This window comes from Phialemonium atrogriseum (assembly GCF_030411735.1).
Source record: "Phialemonium atrogriseum strain 8032-3 unplaced genomic scaffold QBC33scaffold_36, whole genome shotgun sequence".
Classification (NCBI taxonomy): Eukaryota; Fungi; Ascomycota; class Sordariomycetes; order Cephalothecales; family Cephalothecaceae; genus Phialemonium; species Phialemonium atrogriseum.
This window is the reverse complement of record NW_026848173.1, coordinates 1-27,919: the sequence shown is the minus strand read 5'-3', so window position 1 is coordinate 27,919 and position 27,919 is coordinate 1. Positions and strand designations below refer to the sequence as shown.

Sequence of the window (27,919 nt, the reverse complement as noted above, 5' to 3'; positions counted from 1 at the left end):
GGGGTGAGGGAAGAAATCAGTTCATATTTATTGCACGAAAACATCTGGGGATAACCGTTTATTAGGAAATAGCCTAAGACTAGTTACCCCTGGAACGGTCACGATCACGATCATCGGATCATTGATAGGGCAGGCAACCATCCCCTCCCTGCATGGTCTGCTAAATGCGCCTACATGCCTACGTGAAGCGTTCCAGGTTCCATCCGCAAGAAAACAAACTCTTTCCTTTCACCCCCTTGAATCAAGCCTGGGCATGGGCTCCGTGGAATCCCAACCCGATGGCAAACCCGACCTCAGCCTTGCCCAGCTCCTTCATGGTGCGGGCGTCCAGGCAGAGGAGGTAGCTCGTGGCCGCCTCCCCGTCGAGCACGACGCTCAGCAGCACGCCGTCGTCCTCGTCGACGGCTCCCGGGCGCCCCACGAAGATGGCCTCGCCGGGCGTGTGGCCGGCTGGGGTGTTCCACCAGAGGGCCTCGCCCGTGTCCATGTCCGTCTTGGCAATGGTATCGACCAGGGTGCTCAGGCCGCGGTTGGCCAGGCCGTAGCAGTAGCGGTGGCGCTTGGTGGAGAAGGCCGGGTTGATGGTCGGTAGCTCGCCGCAGTGAGGGCCCGCGATCGACACGACGGTCTCGGGCTTGAGCTGCGGAGGGATCTGAGCCTTGCTCCCGGGGGTTCCGCCGGCGACGTTGACGGGGACCCGGACCTTGTGACGGACCAGGGTGGCGTTGGTGTCGTGGACGCGCTGCTCGCTATCCCAGAACTTCTGCGTCGCGCCGTTCTTTTGGGTGATGGTGTCGTAGTAGAGGGCACGCAGGACATCGGTCGTGGCGTACTGGATGACGTCGCAGAACAGGCTGACGGTGCCATCCTTCTCATCCTGCTCATCGGTCTCCTCGAACGAGTTGACCGTGTGGAAAAAGAACCCGGCGGGGGTCTCAAACTCGGCAACCACGCCGCGGCCGTGGAGGCGGTCGATGACGAACCACTTGCACTTGTCGTTCTCGTCGAATGGCTTGATGGCGTCGAGGACGCTGCGCTCCCAGGCGATCTTCAGCCCGTTCCATGCGATGTGGCTGCTGGGGATGCAGATAATGGCGAAACTCGGCGAGAGGTAGAAGCTGTGGATGTACGACGGGCTGAGTCCGGCCCGCTGGATCACGGCCAAGATATCAGTCTTGCCGGTCGCCGCGCTGACGCGGAAGATGCGGTACACGGCATCCTTTCCAAAGTTCTGGTTGAAGTTGAACATGTCGCCAGTCATGGGGTCGCGTTGCCCGTGGGCGCAGGAGAGCGGACCCTTCAGATCCGGGTGCAAGGTGGCCTGCGTGGCGAAGCCGATGGGTTCCAGAGTCATGGGATCAATCTGCCGGTAGCTCGAGGTGTCGGTTGCCAACCAAACCGACGCGGGATAGCCAGAGCGGTGGCCAAGGTTCTGGCCCGGCTCGGGCGATTTCCCATTCGGCTTGTCCTCCTTGGTACCAGTGCCAAACCCGGGAGGGCTGACTTGAACGGTGACACAGACGTTCTCGGAGGATGGGCGTCCAGGCTTGGGGATTGCGGCATAGAAGGCTGCCATGAACTTGGAAAACAAGCCCATGCAGGGGTCATTGCGCTGTCCAAAGGTGTACACGGCATGTCGACCGCTCTGCTGGATCTGCTGCATCAAGGCCTCAGATTGGCGGCGTGACGAGTACATGACAGTGGCATGCTCATCACCAGAAGCAATGATATCAAATCGATGGGTGTGGGCAAGGCCATCAAACCAATGTGAGATCGTGTATTTCCCCTGGGAAGTGTCGTTGATCTCGAATATGCCGGGACCGGTGCGGTAGAGGGATCCCGCAGCCCAGGAAGGGATACTGCCGTGGACCTTGATCTCAATGGGGCCTTTCTCTTCCTTCAGACCGTCAAATCCTGCGTCGTTGGGCCACTCACGGTACATCTCGGTCATGACGTGCTTCACAGCCTGCTCCAGGTCGGCTTTTTCATCATCGGCAGTGCGCCGGATTGGCTCACCGGGGGTCATTTTGGCTCCGATGATTATTGTTGTCGTTCTGAGGGATGTGAACAATGATGATGAGAGTCGTGGACAAGGATGATTTAGGTGAGGTCTGGGAGGTCGGGGAGGTCGAGGGAAGCCGGGAGAAAGGAAAACAAGTACTTGGGGCCTGGGCACAGGGCACCCCTAGCGTGAAGTACTCAGTATTGAAGGTGAGGTGAGAGTGAAGGAGTATGGGGTATGGCCGTATGGGGCCCGTAGGGGGGGGCTACCTTGTAGCTGCACAACAAAGGATGGCGGGTGCTATGTTTGGCAACCTGACTAGACAAAGATCCAGCTGTCCAGAGGACATCTGTAGGCACCTAAGAAATAAACAAAAGAAGAGGCTCCAAGTATCGAAACAATTCCCTGGCATCGAAGGATTCAGAGCCAAAGCAAAGTCACTAGTGAATTCTGACTCCCGTCCCTATATCTGAGTTCGGCTTGCTCGACCCCCCAAACCCCCCACACGGCGCCGGGCGGCTGACCGATTGTCGAGGTTTGCGCAGACCCAATGACCGGTGATGATGGCGCCGGAGACAGACAGGGCCTAGTGAAGTTGTGGGCTGCAAAATTCGCTCAGGGAAAACAACAACCACTTTGCCAGACATAGCCGCCATTCGGGGATGCAGTTGGCTATTTATACTACCAGGCGCCAACTACCTAGCCTCCTGTCCCCCCATGCCTCCCCAATGCGGGGATCCCACCCTTCCATATCAGGCCCCAGAACGTGGGAACGGAGAATGTGGTGGTGGGTTACCAAGTTTGCCACGCCAACTGGACGCACCAACGAGCCTATCCGACTGGATGGGAGACTCGTTAGCACCGGGCAAACTGTCCTGGTTGTAGCACCGAACCGAAATAAATGACTGAGGTTGTTCTGCCTGACGCAACTCTCCATTTCTACTTCGTTCATCATCTTCCAATCGGGTCCCTCGCGGCTTCGGCATGGGGCTGAACCATGTGCCCGGACGCTAATCTCGCACTCGGACTCGCTAGATCAGGCTGAAGGCGCAACCAGGGGTGGCACAAAACCGCCTGTAACTGGACGGATTCTCGCTAAATTCGACAGCACGGAGCTGGCACCTTCCAAGCTTAGTGCACAGGCGTTACTGATGCGGTGGTATTCAGGCACGTGGCATGGAGGGTATTGAGGCTACCTGCATGTAACCTTCCAACTTTTCCAACATATATGTACAAAACTCCCGAGTCTTCGCTTTGGATGAACATTCCTGATCTGACTCCAATTCAGATGACGAGGAGTGCCTACCGCCTGATATTCTCCCCCCTCACAAACCCCATGTTCCCTACTAGTCTCGTATTTGACTTGCCCTAGTGGCATTCCGTCATTCCAGGGGGCTAGACCAGAGAGTCTAGCCGCCGGCTCAAAACATCCGAGCGGTTCATCTCGGCCGGCGCCCCGTGCTTCTGCAAGAGGAAGTATTGGCGCACGCCACCGGCCTGCTACGTGCGTACCGGACCGGACCGAGACCCACTCCGACATGACCCCGCTTCGGGGGGTCCAACCTCATATCCGAACTATGGTGCACATAAAATGAGCAAAATGAGCACCAAAGTATCCATCATCTGGGCGAAATTTCGGTTGGCTCATCTACGTGATACTGCGGTTGATTATGTAGAGAAATATGTTCCTATGATTCCCCTGTGGCTCAGAACGAGCCGCTCTGACAGAGCCTCCACGCCGGCCCATGATTTATTTTTCTCAAAGCGAATCCTGTCGCTCCCGACAGTATCGACCACGTGGAAGTTTGTCATAGATTTATAGTGTTTGGAGATAGTGAATGCGAACGGGTTTTAGAGTAGAACAAGAAGATCTCAGATGAGGTAAGGGGTATCCAAGGCTCGTAGTAATTGCCTTCCATGCCCGTTGTTATCTCGGAATGCTCAAGACTTCACCATGAGCAGAATGGTTGCTGGAAAATTCAAGCTGGCTGGCTGTCCACAGTGAATACATGGCATTCCATTCAGAACATGCTACGATATGCTCTTCCATCTATCAAGCAAGAGTATCACATTCGACAAACACTCACTGACAACTCCCTTGCTGTTGTGCGATAGATGCCTGGAGTCGGACAGCCGTAAATTCAAGGCCGCCGTGTCTATATCCTTGGCTACTGAACCATCTTCTCGTTCTGATGATATCGCTCGAAATATTGCCAGCATTCACAACTAGTAATTGTGAGCGCGGTTATGTATTCTCATCTTCCAAGAAGCCCAGTACCATCATGTAGAGGCCGCCCGCGGGCAGACAGTCCGGTCATCTTAAAGACGATATTTGGCTTCTATCGGGATTTCCACACGTTCAAAGGTCGGTTCAAGTATCCTTGGTCTTCCTAGGCAGAGTTTACCGTGATTGTAGGTGCTATGTGATTGCCACGAACCATAGGTAATCTTCCTTCGCAAGGTTCCGCCCGAACTCATCAAAGTCAACTGCCCCTGTCTGGACGGAAACACATACCAGGACGGTGAGGTCATTCCGAGCTACGACGCCCATGAATGACCTAGAGTTATCAGGCTGACGCAAGCAGACCGTCACGAAGACACGACCAGTTATAGATTTGGGCGTGCCTTTGTCCGTCCACCACGTGGTCTGATTGTCTCTCCTAATATCAAATAATATGCATGGCCAGGGGATTTGTTGTTGTATCCCATCCGGGTAGCAAAGTTGGCCGGTGCCAAAGTTAGGAGGTCACGCAGGTGTGTGAGAACATCGACGATATCTAATCAGAATGGATCACTGCAGATGACGTCTCTCAACCCTGACATCTCACGGCTAGACCAAAAATAGGTAAGTAAACAAAGGCCTCCTCAACCCTGATAGCTATCATTATCTTCGGTCAAGGTACGGGGTCACTCGAGGCCTACGTTGTGGTACGTGCCCAGATCTGCCTCAGATTTCGGGTCACCAAAAATATATAAATACCAAGCCCTCACACTTCCCTCGGACTCTGGTCCTTTCCTCCCAACCCCCAACCGTCTTTTTCTTCACCAAGCCACCTTTCCATCGCTCCGGCAATGAGCAACAGCGTGGATGGCACGCTTCCAGAGGTAACCACACATCCTGTTCCTAATGCCAATATAGATTCCATCTTGTCTACAATCTTCAACCTTACACGTCGATACGCTCCCCGACTTCCTCGCCCCAAACTTCTTTTCCATTGTTTACTCGGTGGACTCGTCCTTACGTCAGCTGACGTCGCTTCTCCCAGATATCCTACCCTCTCGCCACGAGTTTATCTTCCCGGCCTGACTGAGAAAATAATATCCGCACAATATATCAAATCCTGACTTCCCTCCTATCTTCCCTCTCCCAGCCGTATATCCATCCTAACCCTTTTTCTGACACCAGACTCCTACCTCCGAAGCACACGACAAGACCATGCCGTCCCCGAAAAAAGAAGCCTACTTCGACCTACTTCGACCCCTCCTCCGATCACCCGAAAGGTAAGCACACACTCTTCCTCCCCGATCTTCCTGAGGGTACAAGAACGGCTCAGATCGAGGACGTACAGTATTACCCTTTCCCCCCCCCACCGCCTTCTTGATTTTTTACCCCTAACTTATTTTCTACCTCTCTCACCAAGTCTCAAATTTTCGGCCTCACTTTTCCCCTCCTCCCTCCACCTCTTGTAGCTGTTGTCTTTATGCCCCATTCTCCCACTTCCCTCTCCTCGATACTGTTTCTCCTTGTCACACTCCCTACCACTCCCTGCCTCCTTCCACTCCTCCTCCTTCCACTCCTCCTCCTTCCACTCCTCCTCCTTCCACTCCTCCTCCTTCCACTCCTCCTCCTTCCACTCCTCCTCCTTCCACTCCTCTCATTTTCCATCTTTACTTCCCTTTGCTACCCCAGCCTCCCTCTCCCCCACGTCAACCGCGAGTGGCGACACTTCCATATATCCCCCTTTCCATCCCCCACACAGCAGTTCTTCGCGCAACACTAACTCTGCGGTCATCCCACAGATTCAGATCCTTCCGAGCGGCAGCTCCCAAGAATACTTCAAATTCGACTTTCAGCCCCGAGAGGTACGTATCAAAATCCTACGCACTTGGCTTATTTTTTAGTTCATTCTCACATTCTCTTTCCCTCGCTCCTTCTTATTTTCACCCCACCTTACGCGTCCAAACCTCAAGCTAACACTCTTTCAAGCTCATATCCTTTCTATCTCCAGTTCCTGCATGGCCTTCTGAAGCGTAATCATACTGAGGGGCTTGGAATCTAACGCCGGCTCGTTCCACAAGGGGTCAGCCACTAGGCCAGCCTTCTTTACGGTTCAAGTTGCCTGACCATGTCGGGGGGGACTACGTACCCGCGGGTGATTTCGGGTCCCGGTCCCTGGACGTCCTTGGTTCCGGAGGCGCCTCACTGCACCCCCTTGAGGGTTCGGAGAAAGCTGGATACCTCTCCCGCCTGCCGGTTCCAAGGCGACAGCGCTCAGACAGTGTATGACGGCCGCTCCACGAGGACGTCACTCAGCCTGCTTTGGTCGACAGCGGTTGTTGAATACGAGGTGCCCCCGAGACCCTGACGAACCTGGTTTTGACACATAGTGAACCTGCCTTGAAGACCAGTGGCAACGCGTTTAGCCCAAGGCCTCTTGTGTACCGTGGAGATCGGGGACTGCGCGTCGGGTGGCTACCCTGCACAGGGGAGCGGGGTGGCGGGCCTGGCCTGCAGCTATTTCCTTAGTGACGCGGGAGGTTAGATGTTGTCGCACGTGGGTCTTTCAACATGCTTCCTCTCCGGGCCATGCAGGACTGGAGATATCCCGGGTTCGTATGTATCGCACCCTCTCCCCTCCCTCCCCTCTTCCTCTGCTCGATTTCGTCAACAGACGCTACTTACGTCACATTCCCAGATTTCTATTTAAACACATCAGGTACAGCATCCTCTTGATCCCCCTGACACATGTTCGTCACACTCTCCAGCTAACAGGGACCTCCTTAGATCAGGATGCGTCTTCACGCCGACTGGAACGGGTCGAGAGGCCTTGATTTTTAATCAATCAATTTTTTGAACTGGAGCACAGCTGGGCTTGCTCAGACGTGCTCGCGTGTCCCTGGTATTACACTACCTCCAGATGACGCGCACCCCCTTTTTTCATTACGAAGTCCAGCTGGCCTAGGCTCGTGGAGAAGAGAGTATCCAAATCTGCCAGACAGAGGATCTACGTCATGGCAAGGATGAGAGACGCAAGGCGGGAGCTACCGAACTGTCGTGATTGATTATGGTAAAATTAGCTAACCTGATCACCACAGCAACATACTCGGACCTTCCAGCCAGAATGACAGGAGCGCCCATCCAAGCCGTCTGGCGAGCATCAAACTCAAAGCCCTCCCAGCCCTCCGCGGCCAGCTTCACTCCCCGGCTGCAACTCCCCTGTTTCTTTCTTTCCTTCTTTTTTTTTCTTGGAAGCAGCGTCCCATACCACCCCCCCTCTCCATTCAAGCCCGCAGAACCGCGCATTCGCATCCCCAAGCTGGGCGTAGACGCGGCCCTCGCTCGTCTCGTCGCCGACGGTGACGTCCCACCAGAAGGTCTGCAGGCTCGCCTGGTTGAAGACCCCGTTGAACTGCAGGATGACGGCCTGGATCGTGGCCGGGCCCGGGGGTGAACCCTGCGGGTACCTTCAGGTCCGGGATCGTCACGTTGTAGCCTTGCAGGGAGGTCACTTATTTTTTGGGTTGTTAGCGATGTGTGCGAGTGTTTTTCCTCTCCTACACAACACACCCCGAGATAAGGGGGAGGAGGGGGAGTACTCGCCGGTGAGGTCGGTCTGGCCGATGAACACGGTGCCGATGTTGCCCGGGTAGCCACCGGTGCCGCCGGCGTATGCATCGTTGGTGATGCCCTACACGGCGACCTGCTGCCGCGGCTGCAAGATCACCTGCTGGCCCCTGGCCTCGAAGACGTCGCCCGGCCGGATGGTGGCCGGGAGCCCCAGCGCGGCTAGTCGGGCTTCGACGCCGGCGGCGAGGCAGGCTGCCGCGGCGAGGAGGGTTGTGATCTGCATGTTGCGGAAAGGGGAGGGAAGGAGAGGGATGTCTGGTGGGCGAGTGGCTTGGTAGGTAAGAGGATCTAGGAGGGGCGGCGGGATTGCTTGTCTTGAAGCAAGCTCTATGTCCAGAGACATCGGACGGACACTGTCTCTTTGTATTAACTACCTACCTACCTAGCTGTCACGATCCTCCAGGCCCATGTACGTTGCTGCTCAATCTATCTGTTCCTTTTTGTCCCCTCACCGTCTGCGCGGTCACCTCCCGAAGTTGACGGGCGTGATCCTTCAGGATTTCTTACAGTGCCCCCCTAGACTGGAGCATGGTGCCATTCCAGCGGGAGACGATACAGCGTTATTGGGCCGCAGACCTTTTACAACGGCTTTGGCAAGCCGAATCAGGCACCTGGAGAACGGGCAAATCAAACCTGCAGAGGAGAATTGTGCTAAATCTGGAGGTTTTGATTTGCCTCATGCACCAACCTGCCCTCGTCTCAATCCGGGTTTCTGTCCCGCGCGTGCGTAAGACACACCACTTGCGGCTGGTCCCCGAAAGGCCTGAATGACACGCAGCCCGCAGGCGACCGGGTCCAGGACGGGACGAAGGATCATTGTGGGCTGCACCGGCTATCTATCGCGATTCCGGCAGCGAGACGGGAGAGGCCGAGGGCTGAGACTTGGCACAAGCTTGTCTTGTCTTGGTTTCCAAGTATGGTGGTACCTATTGCCGTCTCGACTTGACTTGTCCCGGCTTCTCATAATTAAGCATTGTTGGTTGTTGGTAACCTGGGACTGGGAACGGCATTGTTCTAGAAGCGGACGTGACTTGATGTACAATGCAGCGGTTATCTGATATACCTTTGCTTATGGCTCCACTTCTGCCGTAACACCAGGGTGATGTCGTGACGCCGTGATGCTGCTGGCAATGCCCTCAACAATTCGACTAGCACCTTTTATCCCCGATTCGTGACATAATTAGCAGCTAGCTGGGCTCTCTGACTGATCTCGTGACACATGCGCACCTTCGAGGAAGAATCGAGGGCTAGTTGCTGAAGGTAGACTAGGCCGGGCGACGGGCTTGATGACGTCGTCCATTTGCTCCGGCGCGCAGGGATGACCATCGATCATCGAGCCGCCGCAACAACAGCCGAGTGTGATTTGGCGATGACAGGCACAGAGCGTCATGCATCTAGCATCTCTCTCTCGATTTACCATGGACGTGGCAATGGGAGAATCACCAATCGCACATCAATCGGATCCCCATATATATCACTCGACAAATCGACCCACCATTATGAACCCTCTCTCTCCTACTCCCAGCAGCCATAGAAGCATATTATCTTCTAATCGTCCAATTGACTCCGACGTAGCTGTCCCCAAACTTAACCAACCGAACATCAAGCACCTCCAACAATCATGGCAACGTCCCAACTGACATACGCCGCCGAGAAGGCCGTCGGTCACGGCGACGAGTTCATCAAACAGGACGTGTCAAACTACGAGGAATTCGGCGACCCGAGCGACACGATGAAGGCCCTAGTGTGGCAGGGGAAGAAGTCCGTTGCCATTGGTTCGTCAGCCCCGTGGTGTCCCCTGAAGAAGAGAGGTCTGGTGACTGACTCTGGTTGGTAAAGTCGATACGCCCAAGCCGACGATCATCGAGGATGGAGATGTCATCCTGAAGGTGACGGGGAGCACCATCTGCGGCAGCGACCTACACCTGTACCACGGTAGGCATGCTGGTCTTCCCTCCCGCAGTGACTGTTTGCTGACGGTGTTGGGTCTGCAGGCGTCGTCGTGGAGTTGAACAAGGGCGACATCCTCGGGCACGAGTTCTGCGGCGTCGTGGCTGCCGTTGGTCCCGCGGTAAAAAAGGTGCAGGTCGGCAAGCGATATGTCGCGTCCTTCCAGATCGCCTGTGGAGACGTGAGCCCAGCCTATCCCCTTCACTCAGCGCATCCAGACATCTGACAGCTTGTGATCCAGTGCTTCTTCTGCAACCAGAAGCTATCCTCGCAGTGTGAGAGGACCAACTCGAGCTCCCTAGAGAAGGCCATGTACGGCACGAGGACGGCGGGCTTCTTCGGCTACTCCCACTTCACGGGGGGCTTCGCCGGCGGGCAGGCCGAATACGTGAGGGTGCCTCTTGGCGACGTCAACCTGCTCGAGCTCCCGGATGACGTCCCTGACGAGAAGGGTGTGTTTTCTTCTTTGGACCCCCCCCCAAAATCTTGCACTTTGTACTAGCGACTAACCCTTCACCCAGGCCTCTACCTCTCCGACGTCCTCGCGACCTCCTACAACGCCGTCAAGGACACAGCCGTCTACCCGGACGACCAGGTCGCCATCTTCGGCGCGGGCCCCATCGGGCACATGGCCGGCGTCTTCGCGCTGGGCGAGGGCGCCAGCAAGGTTATCTTCGTCGACACGGAGCCGCGGCTGTCGTTCGTCAAGTCGCGCTGGCCGGCCGAGCACGCCGGCAAGCTCGAGCTCGTCGACTTCCGCAAGCTCAGCTCGGGCATCACGAGCAAGGAGACGGTCGTCAGCCGGCTCAAGGACCTGTGCGCGGGGCGCGGGCCGGACGTCGCCATCGAGTGCGCCGCGGGGGAGTATGCAAAGGGGTGGATGCACTGGCTTGAGATGAGCATAGGCGTCGAGACGGACACGAGCGAGATCATTAATGAGATGGTCGAGGGGGTGAGGAACTACGGGAGGGCCGGGATCACGGGCGTCTATCTCGGATATGTGAGTGGGAATCAACCTTTTTCCGAATACGGAGCATCTGACTGACCGCGTTTCTTGTGTCCCAGACCAACCATTTCAACATCGGCTCCCTCATGCAGCGCGGCGTGCGGCTCATCGGCAACGGGCAGGCGCCCGTGCACAAGTACTGGGACGAGCTGCTGAAGATGATCCAGGACGGCAAGCTGGACCCGACGCAGATGCTCTCGCACCGCGTCCGGCTCGAGGACCTCGACACGGTCTACCAGAAGTTCGACGTCAAGGATGACTCGATGCAGAAGATCTTCGTGCAGACCAAGTTCTCGGCGCCGAGGGCGCAGGGTACGCCGGAGCTGACGGAGTACTGATGTCTCTCTCCCCGTCCTCGCCGAGTGGGGAGATATCACTCGCTGCCGGGTGCGTCGACAAAAGGAAATGCTCCACCGGGAGCAAACGAGGAATGAAAATATCAGGTTCAGGGCGTGTGAGTAACAGGCGCTAGTTGCGATCGGAGCTGGTGCAAGGCGCTGAGTTTCCATTTCCTCTACCACTTGATGTAAACCATTTGAGAAATACGCAACAGAGAGGGGGTGGGTAGGAAATCAGTTACCAGAACTTGCCAAGACTCAGCGTCACAGTACCATCAACCGGTAGCACATCTGCCATACAATCTGTCAAGTTTCCAAGATCTGAGGCAAAGGAATGACTGGTAGGGAACGTAGGTACGATTAGAAATATGACAATCCTGCAGCTATATCCATGGTATATGCGAGGTAGAGATAGGAAAGGGTATCCATGCAGACAAGCCACCACCGCCCAGCACGAAGAACTGAACCACCCGAAACCACCCAAATGCAAAAGCGCCCCACCCCCATACCATGGAAGCTCTCATGGCTAGGGGAAACCACCAGTGACCTTCGAAACGCCCCTGCCCAGTCAAACGCTGTGAATCTGGTGCAAACTGAAAGTAATAACAACGAAGTATTGAACAAAATGAAAAGGAAAATTGATGCAATGAACGACCGTCAACATGGAATCAACATCCAACGCAACCCAATGCAATGATGCACACCCATGGATACAATCTCGCAGGCCCCTTTGCCATCAGCCCACATGTACCGGCGGCTTCACAGGCCCTCCAAGCCATCTCTCAGGGCCTCGGTGTCCACAACGTCGGGACACACCTTGCTCGGCGGCCCCCGGCGCTGGTGGGCCGCCCAGTACTCGTAGAAACCAGGGATCGCGCCGGGCTGGTTGATGCCCGGAGCTCTGGAGAAGAAGTCCCGCTCTCGAGACGACGATGGCATATTCGAGGGGCTGGGACTGCGTAGCAGCTGAGTAGTGCCTTCTGGGGGCGACAGGGTTTGGGAGGGCGAGGAAGGTTTTGGAATCGGAGTCCCCGAATTTGGGGGTTCGGAGCCCCCGGTGGGTGACGCGGGTTCCTCGGCGGTCGACGCTTGCGACAGGTTACCCCCGCCGCCCCAAGGCCTCCACGACACGAGCTTGCCGAGGGCTCTTGTGCCCGACGAAGCAATGCGAGGCGAAGGGCTTGGTCGCCGGATGCTTTCGCGGATGGGGTTATCCCACACGGCCCTGCTACCTGCTCCAGTCCTTGGCACCAGCAATCCCGGGCTGGTGAGAGCTAGGTTGTCTCGGAGAATCACACTGCCCCTCTTCCCCTCGCCGCCGCCCCTGGATATTGTGGGTTTCGCCGTAACCGGGCTAAACCCTGTGCCTGCAGTGGAGGCTACTAGAGGTCTCAAAGCTAGCTGTGCGGGGCGTGACCTAAGGGTATGGATGTCAAGTCCGTTGGAGAGTGACATTATCGACTCGTGTGAAACGGCGCGACGAAGCGATTTTGGGAGTTGGACGACGCCAGGATCAAAACGCTCGGGCTCGGGCTCGGGCTCAGGCTCAGGCTGAGGCTCAGGCTCACACTCGGACTCGAATTCGGACTCGGACGACGTCGCGTCGGAAAACGAACCTCCCTCGGGTGCTGTCTCTTCATTAGAAATTACAATGGTCGAATCGTCAGTTGGCGTTGTTGCCAGGGCGGTGCGGAAGGAACCATCCTCGGTCGAGGATATATTCGAGTCTTGCGACGGCTGAGGTTCTTCCTCGTGTGCGTTGGTCACGGACTCCCGAAGCGATGTCGATAATATCTGCGACTGTTCGGTTTCCTGGTGGAGGGGAGAAGTGTCATCCGAAAATGCGTGGGATATGGGGAAATTCGCAGTCGGATACTGAACTCCCGGCTTCCCATACGCAGATCGGAAGCACGGTGATGTCGGGTCGGCACTCGTGGTGGGAGATGTCGGCAATGACATATCAGAAACTCCGTGGTCAAACATGGCGTTCCCGACATTTGACTGCGGAGTGCTAGGGACAGACGACGGGGCAAAATCGGAGGGCTGATCTGACAACAGAGACCATCGATTCGAAGGCAGCGAGATTGTCGAAGTCGAGGAGGGTTTCGCCGAATGGGACAGAACGGTAGACGCGGGGCAGGACCGGTTCAACCGCCATGGACTGCGAGGCGGTGTCGATGGCGATGACATGCTGGGCAGCGTGAAGATGGCCGGGGTGAGTGCTTGCCTCCGCCTCTTGGGTTTCTTCGACTGGGTGTTCTGCGCGACATGGTAGTGGTGGTGGACATGCAGTTCCTGCGAAACGTTCTGCACCTCGGCCTGCTCAGGTGGGCCCAGCTCTGCCCTGAGTGTCGACGAGGAACTGGCCCCGTCTTCGACCGGTTGGTGATAGAGGACGTGTTCTCGCAACATCTGGATTTCGTCGTGCGAGTTGGCGAGCATCTCGCGCAGCTCCGCCATTCCAAGTTGGAGGTTGGCATTGTCTTGTAGCAGGTCTCGGACGAAGTGCGAGACCACGCTGCTTCCATCCTTGTTGCCGTTGAGGGACCTCGCTGCTGCGGCACCTTTCAGCCGGCCTGCTGCGGTATGGAGGTCCTTTTCCACGGCGCGCTGCCTCTCTATCCGCCCGATGGCCTCGACATGCCGTTCGCGCTCTTCCCTAGCTTCCTTCTCCAAGCGGTCTAACTGCTGTTGCAGGTCGCCGATTCCCCGTTCCGCCTGTTTCCAGCGATATACAGCACTTCTGACCTCCTCTTCAGATTGCGAAAGGGTGCCTTGCAATGCCGCCTGCTCCGACTCCAGGACAGCGATATGCCGTTCCATGTCTTCGGCCCTGTCTGTCGCACCCTCCAACCGCCGGACACACTGCTGCGCAGTCTGTAATGCGGCCTCCAGGCTGCGAACCTTGATTTCCGAATCGGCGACACTGCTGTTGAGTTGTTCTAGCTGGTCGAGCAGAGCGCGGTTCTCGTCAACCACGTTGGCATTTCTGGCCTCGAGAGCGGCGTTTTCAGACTCGAGAAAGACGATACGCGCATTGAGCTCCATGCGATCCCGCTGGGCGGAGGCCATGTAAGCCTCATGACGGGCCAGAAGGGCCTGGAGGGCAAAGGTTAGCGACGACATATGTTCTGGGGACGACGTCTGCGAGGACTGCATGGGCTCCATGGCGGCGACGAGGTTGAGCAGCAGAGGACGGCACCAAAATATCGCGCGAGAGAGATAGACTTTGATACCGAGTCGGCCAGCCTAGATCGGCTCGACGCGCTGGAATGTCCGGGCCGGCCCAAGTGGGGTGGTAGAACATGATGCAGATTCGACCCAAGGGATAGGCAGGGAGAGGTATATATAAGAGGGCTCGAGCAGCTATACTCACTTGGCCAACCTTTGCCGCATTGTGGACATCCTTCTCTACGCTGTCAAGAACGGAGCAGTTGTATCGCAGGAAGACGCAATCGGCCTGACCGCAACAACAGCGGAGAGCATCAGGCGGGGCTGAAGGAGGGCCGAGTGCCGGCAAGGGGACTTGGGCAGACGTGGTGGAAGATTCGGCCATTCCTATTGCTGGGGAGGAAGCGCTTTCCGAAATGAAGTCGTCGGGAAGATGGCGTCCAGCATGCTCGCGATCTGTAGAAGACTGAGTACAGGGTAGAAGAGGCAATGGCAGGGCTGCACTTGGCGTGGGTCAAGGTTGAACAAAGAAAGACAATGTCTCAGATGTTGACGGACGCAGTAGCCAATCTAGACCCGTCTATTCCGGATCGAATGATGTTGTTTCTTCGAGTTTAGAGTTTGCTTTCGTCTTCTCTTCACTCCCAAAACCGGGTCCGTCCGACTAGTGGGTAAGGTAAAGTAGTCTAATTAAAGACGGGGACGGGGGGTCGCGGTTGCACGAAACGCAGGTCTGCTACTACTCCCCTGAGATAAGGATTCACCCAAGGGAGTTTCACAGCTTTGGCGAAGGAAGAGCTTGAACGGAGTCATCGGGCGCCCGCAAACACGTGTATTTCTCGTGAAATCGGGTGGCTGGATGTATGCGTAGAGAGCGAGCGCGATCTGCGACAGACTGTTGGCTGGTGGGGACCGGACATTGTCGCGTCACGAGTAGGAGACTATTCTTGGCATTTACAACCCCTGTCGATGACGAAAGCGGGCGCCTCAACGCCACAGCACCAGCCAGTGGAAAGGATGTATTCACCTGTTTATTTATCTTCGAGGATAAGAAGAGAAATGGAAGAGTGAGAGAACGAGGCAGGCTGCTCACACTCTAGACTCATAGACTCATCCAAGCTCTCATCAAAAAGAGTACCCCAAGGTTTGGGGATGGGAGTTGATAAGGCTTCTCAGGCAGCTACTAGCATCACTGCAAGTTCACAAACAGCCCGCCATCGACCAGCAGCTGCGCACCAGTGACATAGCCACTCAGCTCCTCACACGCCAGGAACACGGCCGGCCCAGCTAGGTCCTTGGGCACGCCCGTCCGGCCGAGCGGTATCCTCCCCTCCATGTACCTCCGCTTCTCCTCGTCAGCCAGGTCCTCCTCATTCAGCTGCGTGCGGATCGTCCCAGGCAGCAGCGCGTTGCACCGGATGTTGTACCGCCCCAGCGCGCACGCCGTGCTCTGCATCAGGCTCAGCACCCCGGCCTTGGTCGGCGTGTAGTGCGTCTGCCCGGCGCCGCCCACCAGCGCCGAGATGGAGCTGACCCCGATGATCGACCCGCCCGGAGGCGAGTTCACGCGCGCCATGTGCCTCGCGGCCGCCTGCACGACGTAGAAGGCGCCGTCGAGGTTTGTCCGCACCGTCTTCTCCAGCAGCGCCGCGTCGAGGTCGAGGAACTCGGCAAACGTGCAGATCCCCGCGTTGGACACGCACACGTCCAGCCGGCGGCAGCCGCCGCCGGAGCCCTCGTTGTTGTTCCCGAACGCAGTCGTCGCAAGCTCGACCAGGCGCGCCGCCGCCTCGGGCTCGCGCACGTCGCCCACCTGGTGCGCCAACCGGCCCGCCGACGGGTTCCCGGCGAGCAGCTCCGCCGCCTCGGCCTCCAGGCTGGCCAGGTGCGCGGCGTCGCGCTCGAGGCCTAGGTGGTTGACCGCCACGTTACAGCCCTGCCCCAGGAAGGCGAGCGTGATGGCCCGCCCGATGCCTGTCGTGCCGCCCGTGACGATGGCGTTCTTGCCGGCTAGGAGGTTGGACACCGGCATGGTTGGCGTCATGCGCGCGTGGGTGTGAATAGTCTGGATTGATAAAGGTGGTGAGCAAGCTGGCAAAAGATAACTGTGGGGCAGGGCCACGGATGGAGATTGCTGTGTAGGTAGGTAGGTTGGCGGTCTCGAGAATCGCGAACTTGATCTTTGGAATCTTAATGTGTAATTATTATACCCATCCCATCATATAATAGCAGCAAGTAAACAGTACATGTATACCTAGGTACCTATCTAGCATCACCACCAGTCGCCCAGTCTCGTCCTCTTGCCTACGGTGGTAATTCCTACTAGGTACCTATTCCCTAGGTACCTAGCTGAGAATCATGCCGAGATGTGGGGTGTCGAGCCCCGCGATAAGTTCGGGGTGAACTACCCCGAAATTTGCGAGGCCGCCTTTAATCGGCTTCCCATGGTGAGGGGCTGACAATATTATTGCCCTGTCATGCACGTCGAAGGTATTTGGTATTCATCCATACGAAGTAGTTCTCGCAGCAAATCAGTGTAGCCGTTAGTTCATAATCGAGTTGTGGGAAGAGATCGCCTGGGAACTGTAGTTGACGGTCTAGTTAATCGGCCATGATGCGATTGATGGGAGAATGCGCGTGAAGAGCTGCTGCCAGAAGATTACCAAAATACGTGCATTGCGAAAGATATCTAAGCTAGAATCTGTAACTGGAATCCTCCCCTTCCACGCTGCAATACCTCCGCCGCATGATCTCAGAGCAACGTTGATGTGCCACCAACTTTACTCGAGCTGGTTTTGAGTGAAAATCCATGCGAGAGACTTTCTGTAATATGGAAAACCCGTAATGCCACGATCTAACAAACAAGCTGCCTAAGCCACTAACGTAATCGCTAGAGACACCTCCGGTGTCCCATGCCTCTCTCATGGATCATTTGTATCATCATTGCCTTAAGAAGTGGTGAGCTCTTGCACCTTAGCGACCAGCCCATCCACCTTCTCGGCCTCCACGCCAGGAGCAGGCACAGCGACAGCCTCGGGAACTGTCTCCGCCGCTGACTCAACCTTCGCGGGCGCCTCCGAGGCCTTCTCAGGTTCGCTAGCTGCAGGCGCACTCAGGGAATTCATCGGCGGCGGTGTCAACAGGTATGTGCTCGGGATGAGTTTTGCTCGAGCGACCGGGTTGAGGGTAAGACCGAAGCCTGGCTTATCCAGGTCCGCCGTCGTGAGGAAGCCCTTAGTCGGGATCGGCTCGTCCAGGAAGAGGTCTCCAAAGACGGGGAGGACGCTCTTCCCGTCTGGGGAGTTGGCCAGGTATTCTTGGAACGGGGTGTTGGGCTGGCTGACGACGAAATGATAACTGTAGGGACCACTGGCGTGGGGGACGACAGGAATATCATATGCTGCCGCCATCGCCGACACCTTTAGCAGCTCGGTCATGCCTCCGAGCCACATGACGTCGGGCTGGATAATGTCTAGGTTGCGGCCCTCGATGAGTTTTCGGAAGCCATATCGGGAGTACTCGTGCTCGCCCGTGGTGAACTTGATCGTCGGGTGCGCTCGCTTGATCTGGGCGAACCCGTCGGTGTCATCAGGCGACAGGCACTCCTCCCACCAGTTGATGTTGAGGTCCGCGCACTGCTTCGCAATCTCGATCGTGTATGACACATTTAGTGACATGTAACAGTCCACCATGAGGGGGAAGTCCGGTCCGACAGACTCGCGGTGCTTGCGGAGGAACTCGACGTTTTTCTTGAGACCGACATGCCCCTCCTCGGGGCAGTAAGGCAGCGGCACCTTGGCACCCCAGAACCCCATTGCCTTGGCCGCCGGGGGATCAGGGCCAGTGCAGTAGAAGTCCAGCCGCTCCTTGGTCGCACCTCCAATCAGCTTGTATACGGGCTCGTTCCGGACCTTGCCCAGGAGATCCCAGATAGCCAAGTCGATGACGGAGATCACGGCGGTGGCGAGACCCTTACGGCCGTAGAACATGGAGGCGCGGTACATCTGCTCGAAGAGGTGGTTCGTATTTCTGGGGTCGGCTCCGATCAAGAACCGTTCGAAGTGCTGGTGAACGAGCCAGCATGCCGGGGGGCCTGGACAGTTGGGGGTCAGTGATGCCTCCTAGGGGGGTTGAATCAGGCGACGCCGGGTACCTCCAAAGCCAGTAGCAAAACCGACTGTGCCGTCAGATGCCTCAATCTCGACGAAGAAGGAACCCAAGACATTGATGCCCCAGCTTGTCCGCGAATGGCGGTATTTTTCCCATTGTGAACAAGGAGTCGAGATGGGCGAGTCGATCAACCTGAACCTCCGTCAGCCTCCTTATGATACCCCGAGGTGGACTGAGCGAGTATACACACCAATGGCCACTCTTGACATTGTGGTAGTCGCCACCTGTTCCCCGAGGTCAGCATCCATGCTGTTCGTGTTCTGCCACCTGTAACAGCGGAGGGATTGCCCAGCCATTGAGACACACACACCTGAGCCAACGCCATCGATTATGAACGACCTTACGCTCTTGATGGTGGGAAACTGCCTGACAGATGCCATGGTGATGCAGGGCTGGTAAGAATTGCTCGATGCTGGAGTAAACCAACGAAGGGAGAGAGACAAGAGGAAATTAATTGGAGGTGACCAAGGAATGCAGCTGTGGCAGGCCTGGAGGGGAATATATCTGGCCTCGGGTCTTTGTACACGCCACTGCGGGTCAGAGGCTCCAATGCTGATGCTGCAAGCCTCTAGTTGATCGGTCCTACCGTTGAGAAGGAGACAATAATATTGGATCAGGTATAACTGCCAGCCTCACTGGGGGGTTCTCTAGATTCCTAGAGAGGCGGGATAAATTGAGACTGGGTGGCCCATCGGGCCATGATGCACCGACAGAGGGGCCCAGTCCATGGAAGCTTATCACTTCAACTAGTAACCCCCCACCCGTAGGTAAATTCTGCCAGGTCCAACCGAGTGAGTAGCGACCGATGTGAATTTGACAGGAGGTAGTGAGCAACTCACATCCGACGGGCGTATGGATCCATTTGCAAGTACCGGAAGTGCCCTTGGGTTTGAACATCCCCGCTGTCATGGTAGGAGGAGACGGGATTCCCAACAGACAAGACAACTGCAGCATTGGGCTGGCAGAGCTATCTCGGCGGGGCGGGCAGACGCTCTTCACTCAAGGTTGCCCGAGCAGAAAGGCAAGGTGCTGTACCTGCCTCCTCTACGCATAAGGCAGGTGCGGGTAACAGACTCCCGTCGACATCAAGCTTCAGCACCAGAAACCACGTGCAGGGTCAGAACTGTTGGTTCCTGAATTGAGGCTTTCCAGAATGGATCGACGGTTGGTCCTTCCCCGCACATAACAAAATGCCCCATGGGGTGGGTCCCTGGCCCTCCCGGGTGCAACCTCAGTCCCCCTGCCGCGGATAAAGCACCGAGAAAGCACCACATGCGCGCCCACTCTTCCACTTGTCATTAGCCCGAGCCCGTCTTCTCCTCTGCATTCCCTTGGGTTGGCTACGCAATTTCTGCAACAGCTCTCGTGGCCCTGAGCTCCGCCCGAGAAGGTGAGCCGCCCACGGGCTATCAATGACACGGTCAAGGCCCACTCAACTCCACCGAAGTCGAGAGACATTGAGCTCCGCATCGCGAGCCTTAGAGCCTGAGAGCCCCGAGCCCGGCGATAGATCCACCCTCTAACCGCCGGCTCCGCCTGTGCCATCGCGATGCACCAGCAGAACTACAGTCAGAACGGCCAACAGCGTTCTCCTCGCTCGTCACTCGCCCATACCGAGCCCGCCGAGAGTGACGATGGCGGCTTCCAGACGCTGAGCGGGGACGATGCCGAGAACGACTACGATGATCAGAACGAAAGCGTGCGCAGTGGCAAGCGCAAGCGGCCAATCTCTGTCTCGTATGTCCTGCCGCTTCCCCCGCCATCATATCTATGCTTGATTGTCGCCATCGCCCTTATCTGTGGCCTCCGCAGTGGGCCGTGTCGCAATGGCTCCATCTCCACATGCCGCATCGTCTGCCGACGAGACCGCGGATCCGCCCCCCTTAACTCGACTAGACGGTACGAAGAATGCCTCTGCTGACATCATCATCCCCAGGTGCGAGCTATGCAAGCAGCGAAAAGTAAGTCTGTCAACTTGCCGTCGTCGTCTCAAGCTCGCGCCCCCAACTTCCACCTCCCCGGGGGAGCCGCCCTCCTTACCGCGCCTCTATAGTCTATATTTGGTCCTTGCCCACTGATGGCACCCTAGGTCAAATGCGATCGAGCCCAGCCGTCATGCGGCTGGTGCAGCCGCAACGGCGCGCTCTGCGAATACAAGGAACGGAAGAAGCCCGGCCTCCGCGCCGGCTATGGCCGCGAGCTAGAACACCGGCTCGACAAGCTCGAGGAGATCCTACGCACTCACTCGGAAATACTCCAATCCTCCCTCGCGGCAAACACGTCTCCCGCTAGCGGCGGCAGCGGCCACTTCGTCCCTCACAACCCGCCGTCAAGCGTGAGGGGCAGCAATGCCAGTCTTCCAAGCGACCACGGGACTCCCAGGGACACGGCCGCTCCGCCGTTATTCTCCCGCACGGCCGCTGATAGTCTGCGGACTCCACAGGCCGAGACAGCTTTATTCCTGCAGAAGCCGTCGATCTTCCCCACCACGTCCCAGGGCGTCGATTTCGGTCAACCGCCGCCCTCGCACAGCATCCATGACAACTACCAAGCGGTCAGCGGTATCTCCCCGCCTAATATACCGGGAGCCATCGCGCCCACCCCAGCCGCCCAGGAATACTACGGGACAGGTCCTGGCGCGAACCCAGCACTCCAGTCCCCCACGGCCAACGTCACACAAGGCCATGGTCAGATATCTTCGGACCAAGACCTCCCTCCGTACGACCTCCTCTATGCCCTGGTGGATCTGTACTTTAAGCACGTCAACACGTGGTGCCCGATCCTGCATCGGAAGACAACTCTTGACTCATTGTTTGGTCCGTCGATAATTGAAGAGACGGATAAGATATTATTGCATGCAATTGTCGCAACGACCCTTCGCTTCTCAACAGATGCCCGGCTCACGGACGAGCGAAGACACCATTACCACACTGTCTCGAAACAGCGTGTTCTCCTATATGGCATGGAGAATTCGTCAGTCAAGGCCTTGCAGGCACTTGTCATTCTCGCTCTGGATCTTTGTGGCAGTAGCAACGGCCCGCCAGGATGGAATATCATGGCCTTGATCACACGCTCCGTTGTCCAGCTCGGTCTCGCTGTCGAGAGCAACTCTTTCTCCGTCTCCCCAAACTACACCTCCATATACACCCTGCGCGCCATGATCTTACCCGAACCCCGCGACTTCATCGAGGAGGAGTCGCGGAGGCGGCTCTTCTGGATGGTATATCTCCTGGACCGGTACGCGACCATCTCGACGGCGTTTGAGTTCGCGCTTGACGACAGGGAGATTGATCGCACACTCCCGTGCCGCGATGACTTGTGGATAAAGAACCAGAAGGTAGAGACGCGCTGGTTCCGTGCGGATGACATGCGCGCCGACGATTCGAATAGCAACAACCCGGCGTCCCCCGAATATGAAGTGAACAAGCCTCAGAATCTCGGCGCCTTCTCCTACTATATTGAAATCCTCGGGATCCTCTCCAAGATCCATAAGTTTCTCAAGAAGCCGGTCGATATCTCGGCCCTTTCCGACGTGGAATCATGGCAGATGAGGTACAAGGAGCTCGACAAGATGCTGACCTCGTGGAAATTCAACCTGCCTAGCGAGTACGGAAACATGGCAAAGCTGTTCCAGCCAGGATGCGCCAAGACACTCAACTGCGGGTGGGTCATGCTCCACGCAACGTACCACACCGCCGTCATCCGGCTGCACTCGTCGGCCGCGTACCCGACCACGCGGTCGCCCATCTTCACACCGAGCTACTCGGCCAGCCAGCAGTGTCACGGCGCCGTGGAGAATATCGCCGCGCTCAGCGAGTTCGTCGTCAATCACGGCCTGCTCGTGAAGCTAGGCCCGCCCTTCGCCTTCACGCTCTGGGTAGCCGCCCGTCTGCTCCTCGTGCATGGCAGCACCGTCGAGCACAAGCTATCGCCGCAGATCGCCTTCCTTGTCGACACGCTGCACGCCATGGGCCGCCACTGGCCCGTCGCAGCGCGCTACTGCAAGCTGCTGCAGCGCGTCCTCGACGAGCACCGCGACAGCGAGCGCCAGGGCGACGGCGTCACGCCCAGTAGCGTCAGGATCCTCGCCGACATGCGCCGCACCGCCTTCGACCTTGACTTCCTCATCAGCCGCCAGCCCCGCCACCTGCCTGTCGCCAGCCACGGCGGCAACGGCCACGGCGGAAACGGCCCTGGCGGCAACGGCAGCGGCAACGGAGGCAACGGCAACGGCAACGGGCAAGGGAACGGGTGGCACGGCCGCTTCCCCAGCATCACGCCCGCGCGCACGCCCGCGCCCAACGAGCTCGAGTACCTCGACGTCTTTGAGTTCTTCAATGTGCCCCGGGTCCCGCTGGGCGCGACGGGCCTGCCACTGCCACTGCAGATGCCGCTCGATGTGGACGGGAACCCCGTGGCGCCGGGGGACGCGGCGATGGAAGGCGGTGGAGGAGGTGGCAGTACAGCGGCGGCCTCGGGGGAGTTTAACATCACTGACTTTATGGTTGACGCCAACCGGGACTGGCTTTTCAAACATGACGGGGGTGGCAAGTTTATGAATTGAAGACCGCACGTCTAAGCTTCCCCGCTCCTTGACCTGCAATAGGAGAGAGTGGTTGAAGAGGGGAATACTGGGTAGCCTCATCGGAAATGAGGCTTGCGTGTATATATTCCTGGCCTGCGAGGCCCTCACCTGCCTACAAAATGGGTCGGGGAGGGTTTACAAGTACGGCGTTTTTGTTTTTGTTTCCCCTACATAGGCCCCTCCATCCCAGGGCTCGGGGCTTATATTTCTTGGGACGATATCATGTCACGCTGTTCTTGGATATATGGGATGTCCTGGTATCCAGGGTTCACGATTTCACGCGCGGATGAAGGGGGGAAATGGCCTGCCTAACATGGCATGGCATGTCTGTTCATCAAAATAGTGATATACCATCTCGCCACGGCGCGAGCCTTGCGGATGGATGCGAGGCTTGCTTTTCTCGGGGAAGGCGTGAATCAATGGCATGGATATTGATTCGAAGAGAGAGTTGAAGACAGATGGGAGGGAAAGAGAAAGAAGAGCCACGACTGCTTGTGACAGACACTCCGCGCCTCGAGGACGTTTTAACTACTTCTCCGGTTGAGTCACACATTCATGCCATACCAGGTTGGCTTAACGGACCAACGGTCTGTTGCGCGAATCTAGCTGACATTGCTACCAACCTACCTACACAAAGGTCAAGGTGGTGCTGGGCCACACTGGGGAGCCGGGGGCTCAGGGGGCTCATCGCTGTCGAGGATAAAAGCGCGGCATCACACTCCGAATCGGAAGTTCCGTCTCGACAGCTCGGGCGCAGAACCCTGAGACTGGGGAACAGTCGTCATTCCGAGAGAAATGGGCAATGGTGATTCTGGTGAAGAAAGGTGGGTATTTTGGATAGCGATGACTTTATGAGTCCCCTCAAAAAAAAGACAAGACAAGTTGTAAAATAAATGTAGAAAGACACGGCTCAGGCACCATGTAAGAGATGAATGCCCAGCCGGCAGTTCTGAAGAAAAAAGGGGAAAGAAATGATCACAGGTATCATACAAGTCCCCCTCTGGAAAAAAAAACAACCCTACCTTGGTTGTCCGATAACCCTTGGTTCCCAGCGCAGGAGATGCTTTAACTTTAAAACCTCCAGCTTTTCCCCTTTGGCCTGCTGTTGTTCCCTTATGCATGCAAACATGTATGCTTCGTTCTCTCGCCCCTGATTAATTTTCTCCTTCCTTGCCATACCTATCCCTTGCCCTCAACACGCACCCGACATCAACCCTCGGTGCCACCCTGGCCTTTGCGTCCGCCACCCCCCAGAAACAGGGCCTTGAAGTCAGCGTTGCTCTTCGCCGCCGCCGGCGCGGCGCCGTTAGCCTTTGCTGCCACTCCGCGGTTGGTCGCGGGGGCTTCGGTCGTCTTCTTCGCGGCGCTCCCGGTGAAGCCCAAGCCGCGCTTCCCGCCGCGGCCGCCGCGGCCGCCGAGGACGGGTGGTCGGCGCACGGTGGGCGGCGGCGGCATCAGGGCGCTCGCGGGCCTCCCGGATCCGCCGCTGCCCTTGGTCCCCGAGGGCGCGGGATGGTCGATGCGGTCGATCCTCGTCTCGGCCTTCGCCTTGAACATGTCGGCGACGGAGCCGACGCGAAGCTTCTTGCCGGGCTCGATCTCGGTGCCCTCGATGGCGAGGGCTGCCTTCCCGGCCGTGGCGACGTCGGCGAATTCCACCACCGCACCGCCGTGGGTGGCATGGAGGACGAGCTTGACGATCTCGCCAATGGGCTCGAGCACGGCGCGGACGCGGGCGTCGTTCACCGTGTCCGGGATCCCTAGGACGGCGATGGTGCGCGCGGCGATCTCGGCGGGGCGAGACTGTCGGCCCTGGGTCGACCCGGACGCGCCATCCTGCATCGACTCGTCGCCCTCGGCGTCGGGCCCACTGGGCGCGGGGGAAGGGCTCATCGAGGGGCCCGGGGTTCCTCGGCTGGTCGCGGTAGTCTTGAAGTTCTTCGGCTTCGACAGTTCGATGGTGAGGACCCGGCCCCGGAAGGCTATCTTGTCAAGTTCTTTGATGGCCTCCTGGGCCTGCTCCTTGGTCTCCATGGCCACGAAGGCAGAGCCGTGGGACTGACCGGCCATGTTGCGAATAATGCGAGCGCTCTTGACGGTGCCGTGCTTGGCAAACACGGTTTCCAGCTCTTCCTCCTTTGTGTCCGGGGCCAGGTTCAACACGTGAATCTCTCGTCCTTCGGCCTGCGCTCCCGATCGCTGTTGCTTTCCTTGGGGATCCGAGTACTTCGCTAGAAGCTTGAATTTGCTGTCTAGGACTTTGCCGTTGAGCTTCGTAGCCTCGGCTGCTACCTCGGAGTTGTAGAAGGTGACGTAGCAGAAGCGGCGCTTGGTGTTGTACTTGAGGCTCGGAAATCGCACGCTGAAGACCTCGCCGCAACCGTTGAACAAGCCGCGGATGTAGCGCTCATCGGCCTCGGGAGGGTAGTTGGTCACGAAGAGGGTGCATCCAGTGGCAGCTCTCACGGTGATCTGCTGCTGGCCAAAATACTTGCCGTCTCGAAGCAGGGCGGACTGTGCTTCCTCGGGCGAGCGAAATTCGACGAGCGCAACTATGTCTCGGTCGTTCTTTACGAAGCTAATGTTGTTGATGTGGCCATACTCGCGGAAGTATTGTCTCACCTTCGTCTGTGTAGCCTCGGCAGGTAGGTTGCTGACGAAGACGGACGTGTTCTCCCGATCGCGCTTCAGCGTCTGCTGCTCCTGATCATCCATGGGAAGCTCCGTTCCGTTGACCATGTCACTCCTGGCCCGCTTGTTTGCGTTCTCGCCTTCTTCCGCAAGGCTCCCCTCTCGTTTCCGCTTCCCGCCGCTGGGTGATCCTTGACTACCATCCGTCATGGTCTGACTCTGAGCTTGCTGCCCCGGATGGGTTGGGACTGCCGCATAGGCAGCCTGGGCTGCGGCGGCCTCTCTCTCCCGCCGTTTATTGACGATCCTCTTTGTCTTGTAGACGGTGTCGAGGGCCTGTCGCAGAGTGTCTGTCTGCTCGTAATCGTTACAGTGCTGAAGGTAGACATCCATGACTCGCTCCGGCCAGTCCAGCGTTTTCTGTCGCAAGGCGCGAATGAATATCTGCGTCGCGAGGTTGGGGACTCTCAGCCCCTGCGCGGTCATGGACGGTGTAGGGCTCCTGGCCTTGCTTTTGGCAGAAGAGAAGACGACCATCTCCCACAAGTAATAACTGAGCCAGAAGTCGTAGCTATTGGCGTACAGGTCATTGTGTGACAGGCGCTCCCACAATACGCGGGCATCCTCCGGACAGTCCTTCTTCTCGGTCAAGTATTGGATGTAGATCTTCTCGAGACGGCAATTGGGATCGCCCTGATAAGCGTCGCCGTATCGACGCTTACCCCAATGTTGGACGTCTTCCAGGGCGACGGGGAGCCCTATGTCTGCCAGGTCGACTGCTTCCTCGGAGGCGTTGGTGTCCATGGCCGTGCGTTTCAAGTAGCCACACCAAGCGGCATACATCTCGAGGACGCCCGACATGCCATCTCTGTCAAGCTGGGAGCTGCTGGTCGCGGCGTGCTTGATTCGCTCCATGTCCGAAAACGACAGACCGGCCTCTTCACCGCTCAGGATATAGCGTGCCCAGGCTGTCCCGGACCAGGGAATGTGGTGCACGGCGCGCTGCAGAGAGTCTAGCATGTTAGGAACGGCCTGGGCCATGTTGGGATTCTTGACCCGGCCGGACTTGATTTCCGAGTGGGTGCTAGAAATGAAGACGATGTAGTTGATCCATGTGGTTTCGTCAGCGGCGTATATGCCGGTAAGGGCGCGGGAATATAGAGCGAGGCATATCTCCAAGCTAACGATATCATCGCGGTTCACCCTGCACTCCCTCATCTCCCAGTCAAGGTATTGGCTAAGAAGGGTCTTTTGCTCATCGGGATTGCCCGACCTAGTGGCCACGGCAAGCTTCATCTCGAAAGGGTCGCGCGGTTCGTAACGTCGCTTGGCGTCCCTCGCATTTTCGGTGACTTGCAGCATCTCGGCCTCGTACGCCTGGCGGTTATATTCGGAGAGGAAGCTCGAGAACATCTGCGACGTATTCTCCCAGGTCGCGTGGGGGATAGTGAGGCGGTCTTTGAAGAGGTGGGTGATGCGCCGGACACCCTGCTCGGTCCTGGTCTTGGCAAGCAGCTCCATCTCGAGGGAAATCCAACGGTTCCAGAGCTCGTGGCTGTCGTTGAGACGATAGCGCACGGCCTCGTATCCCTCCTGCCAGAGGTTGAGGGCGGCATCGAGGGAGAATGTTTCGCGACCGATCATCTGGTCCTCCTGAGACCATCCGGCGTCGCTACCGGGCTGGCAGTCGGAGTGGAGCGACCAGAAGTATTCGCAGTATGCCATCCATACTTTGATGCAGCCGGGCTCGGCGGAAACGGCGCGGCGGAACTGTTCGATCACATTGACACGGGCCTCGAGATCGGTGGCCTCACGGAGCTGCTGGTCGATGTAGTCGACCCAGCTGTCTCCGCCAACCGGTGCCGGTCCCGTCATTGCGTTGGTCGATAGAGATTTCAGGCGGGAGGACCTGCGGGTTCGCAGAACGAATCATCTGATAAGCAGGGCAAAGTCACGTCGCAAGCCTTTGTTGAAGCTGTATTGATCTAGGGTTCTATCAAAACCAGAGACCGACGAGAGACACGTGGGCTTGCTGGTGGTGTTGCGTCCAAGCTGTCGGATGGGGGAAGATTGGGGGATTTTTTTTCGACGAGGGAGGGGGGGGGGGGGGGGGGGGGCGGGGGCTGCGGGGGCATAATTGTGGGGGCCAGCGCAATTTTGGTAAGTAAAAGCAAAAATTGGGGGCCCCAATCCGGACGACCCGAAGTGGCAAGGAGGG

The 27,919-nt window shown here is 57.5% G+C and overlaps 7 protein-coding genes across 7 annotated transcripts; 2 read left to right on the top strand and 5 right to left on the bottom strand.

The window, feature by feature from the left end:
* Positions 1 to 124: 124 nt before the first annotated feature.
* Positions 125 to 2,352, bottom strand: QBC33DRAFT_253004 (carotenoid cleavage dioxygenase 1). The gene has a single exon (XM_060423021.1). The coding sequence runs from the start codon at positions 2,024 to 2,026 to the stop codon at positions 242 to 244; it is 1,785 nt and encodes a 594-aa protein (XP_060279094.1). The 5' UTR covers positions 2,027 to 2,352; the 3' UTR covers positions 125 to 241.
* Positions 2,353 to 7,227: 4,875 nt separating this feature from the next.
* QBC33DRAFT_563291 (uncharacterized protein) lies at positions 7,228 to 8,073 on the bottom strand (the record flags this gene model as incomplete). Its single annotated transcript, XM_060430264.1, has 5 exons — positions 7,228 to 7,272; positions 7,489 to 7,677; positions 7,709 to 7,731; positions 7,791 to 7,911; positions 7,948 to 8,073. The coding sequence occupies 5 exons, from the start codon at positions 8,071 to 8,073 to the stop codon at positions 7,228 to 7,230; spliced, it is 504 nt and encodes a 167-aa protein (XP_060279093.1).
* Positions 8,074 to 9,471: 1,398 nt separating this feature from the next.
* On the top strand, positions 9,472 to 11,414 carry QBC33DRAFT_599397 (chaperonin 10-like protein; the record flags this gene model as incomplete). Its single annotated transcript, XM_060432027.1, has 6 exons — positions 9,472 to 9,625; positions 9,690 to 9,785; positions 9,845 to 9,981; positions 10,042 to 10,252; positions 10,322 to 10,800; positions 10,866 to 11,414. The coding sequence occupies 6 exons, from the start codon at positions 9,472 to 9,474 to the stop codon at positions 11,142 to 11,144; spliced, it is 1,356 nt and encodes a 451-aa protein (XP_060279092.1). The 3' UTR covers positions 11,145 to 11,414.
* Positions 11,415 to 11,609: 195 nt separating this feature from the next.
* Positions 11,610 to 14,939, bottom strand: QBC33DRAFT_252915 (uncharacterized protein). The gene is made up of 2 exons (XM_060423020.1): positions 14,521 to 14,939; positions 11,610 to 14,243 (listed from the first exon to the last, which is right to left on the bottom strand). The coding sequence occupies exons 1-2, from the start codon at positions 14,698 to 14,700 to the stop codon at positions 11,904 to 11,906; spliced, it is 2,520 nt and encodes an 839-aa protein (XP_060279091.1). The 5' UTR covers positions 14,701 to 14,939; the 3' UTR covers positions 11,610 to 11,903.
* A 565-nt stretch (positions 14,940 to 15,504) lies between these two features.
* Positions 15,505 to 18,865, bottom strand: QBC33DRAFT_581384 (uncharacterized protein; the record flags this gene model as incomplete). The annotated part of the gene is made up of 5 exons (XM_060431265.1): positions 15,505 to 16,380; positions 17,378 to 18,408; positions 18,469 to 18,617; positions 18,676 to 18,709; positions 18,796 to 18,865. 5 exons carry the CDS (start codon positions 18,863 to 18,865, stop codon positions 15,505 to 15,507), a joined length of 2,160 nt encoding a protein of 719 aa, XP_060279090.1.
* A 1,169-nt stretch (positions 18,866 to 20,034) lies between these two features.
* On the top strand, positions 20,035 to 23,049 carry QBC33DRAFT_581383 (fungal-specific transcription factor; the record flags this gene model as incomplete). Its single annotated transcript, XM_060431264.1, has 3 exons — positions 20,035 to 20,222; positions 20,422 to 20,446; positions 20,575 to 23,049. 3 exons carry the CDS (start codon positions 20,035 to 20,037, stop codon positions 23,047 to 23,049), a joined length of 2,688 nt encoding a protein of 895 aa, XP_060279089.1.
* A 1,230-nt stretch (positions 23,050 to 24,279) lies between these two features.
* QBC33DRAFT_460418 (uncharacterized protein) lies at positions 24,280 to 27,576 on the bottom strand (the record flags this gene model as incomplete). Its single annotated transcript, XM_060424987.1, has 1 exon — positions 24,280 to 27,576. One exon carries the CDS (start codon positions 27,574 to 27,576, stop codon positions 24,280 to 24,282), a length of 3,297 nt encoding a protein of 1,098 aa, XP_060279088.1.
* Between the last annotated feature and the right edge of the window lie 343 nt (positions 27,577 to 27,919).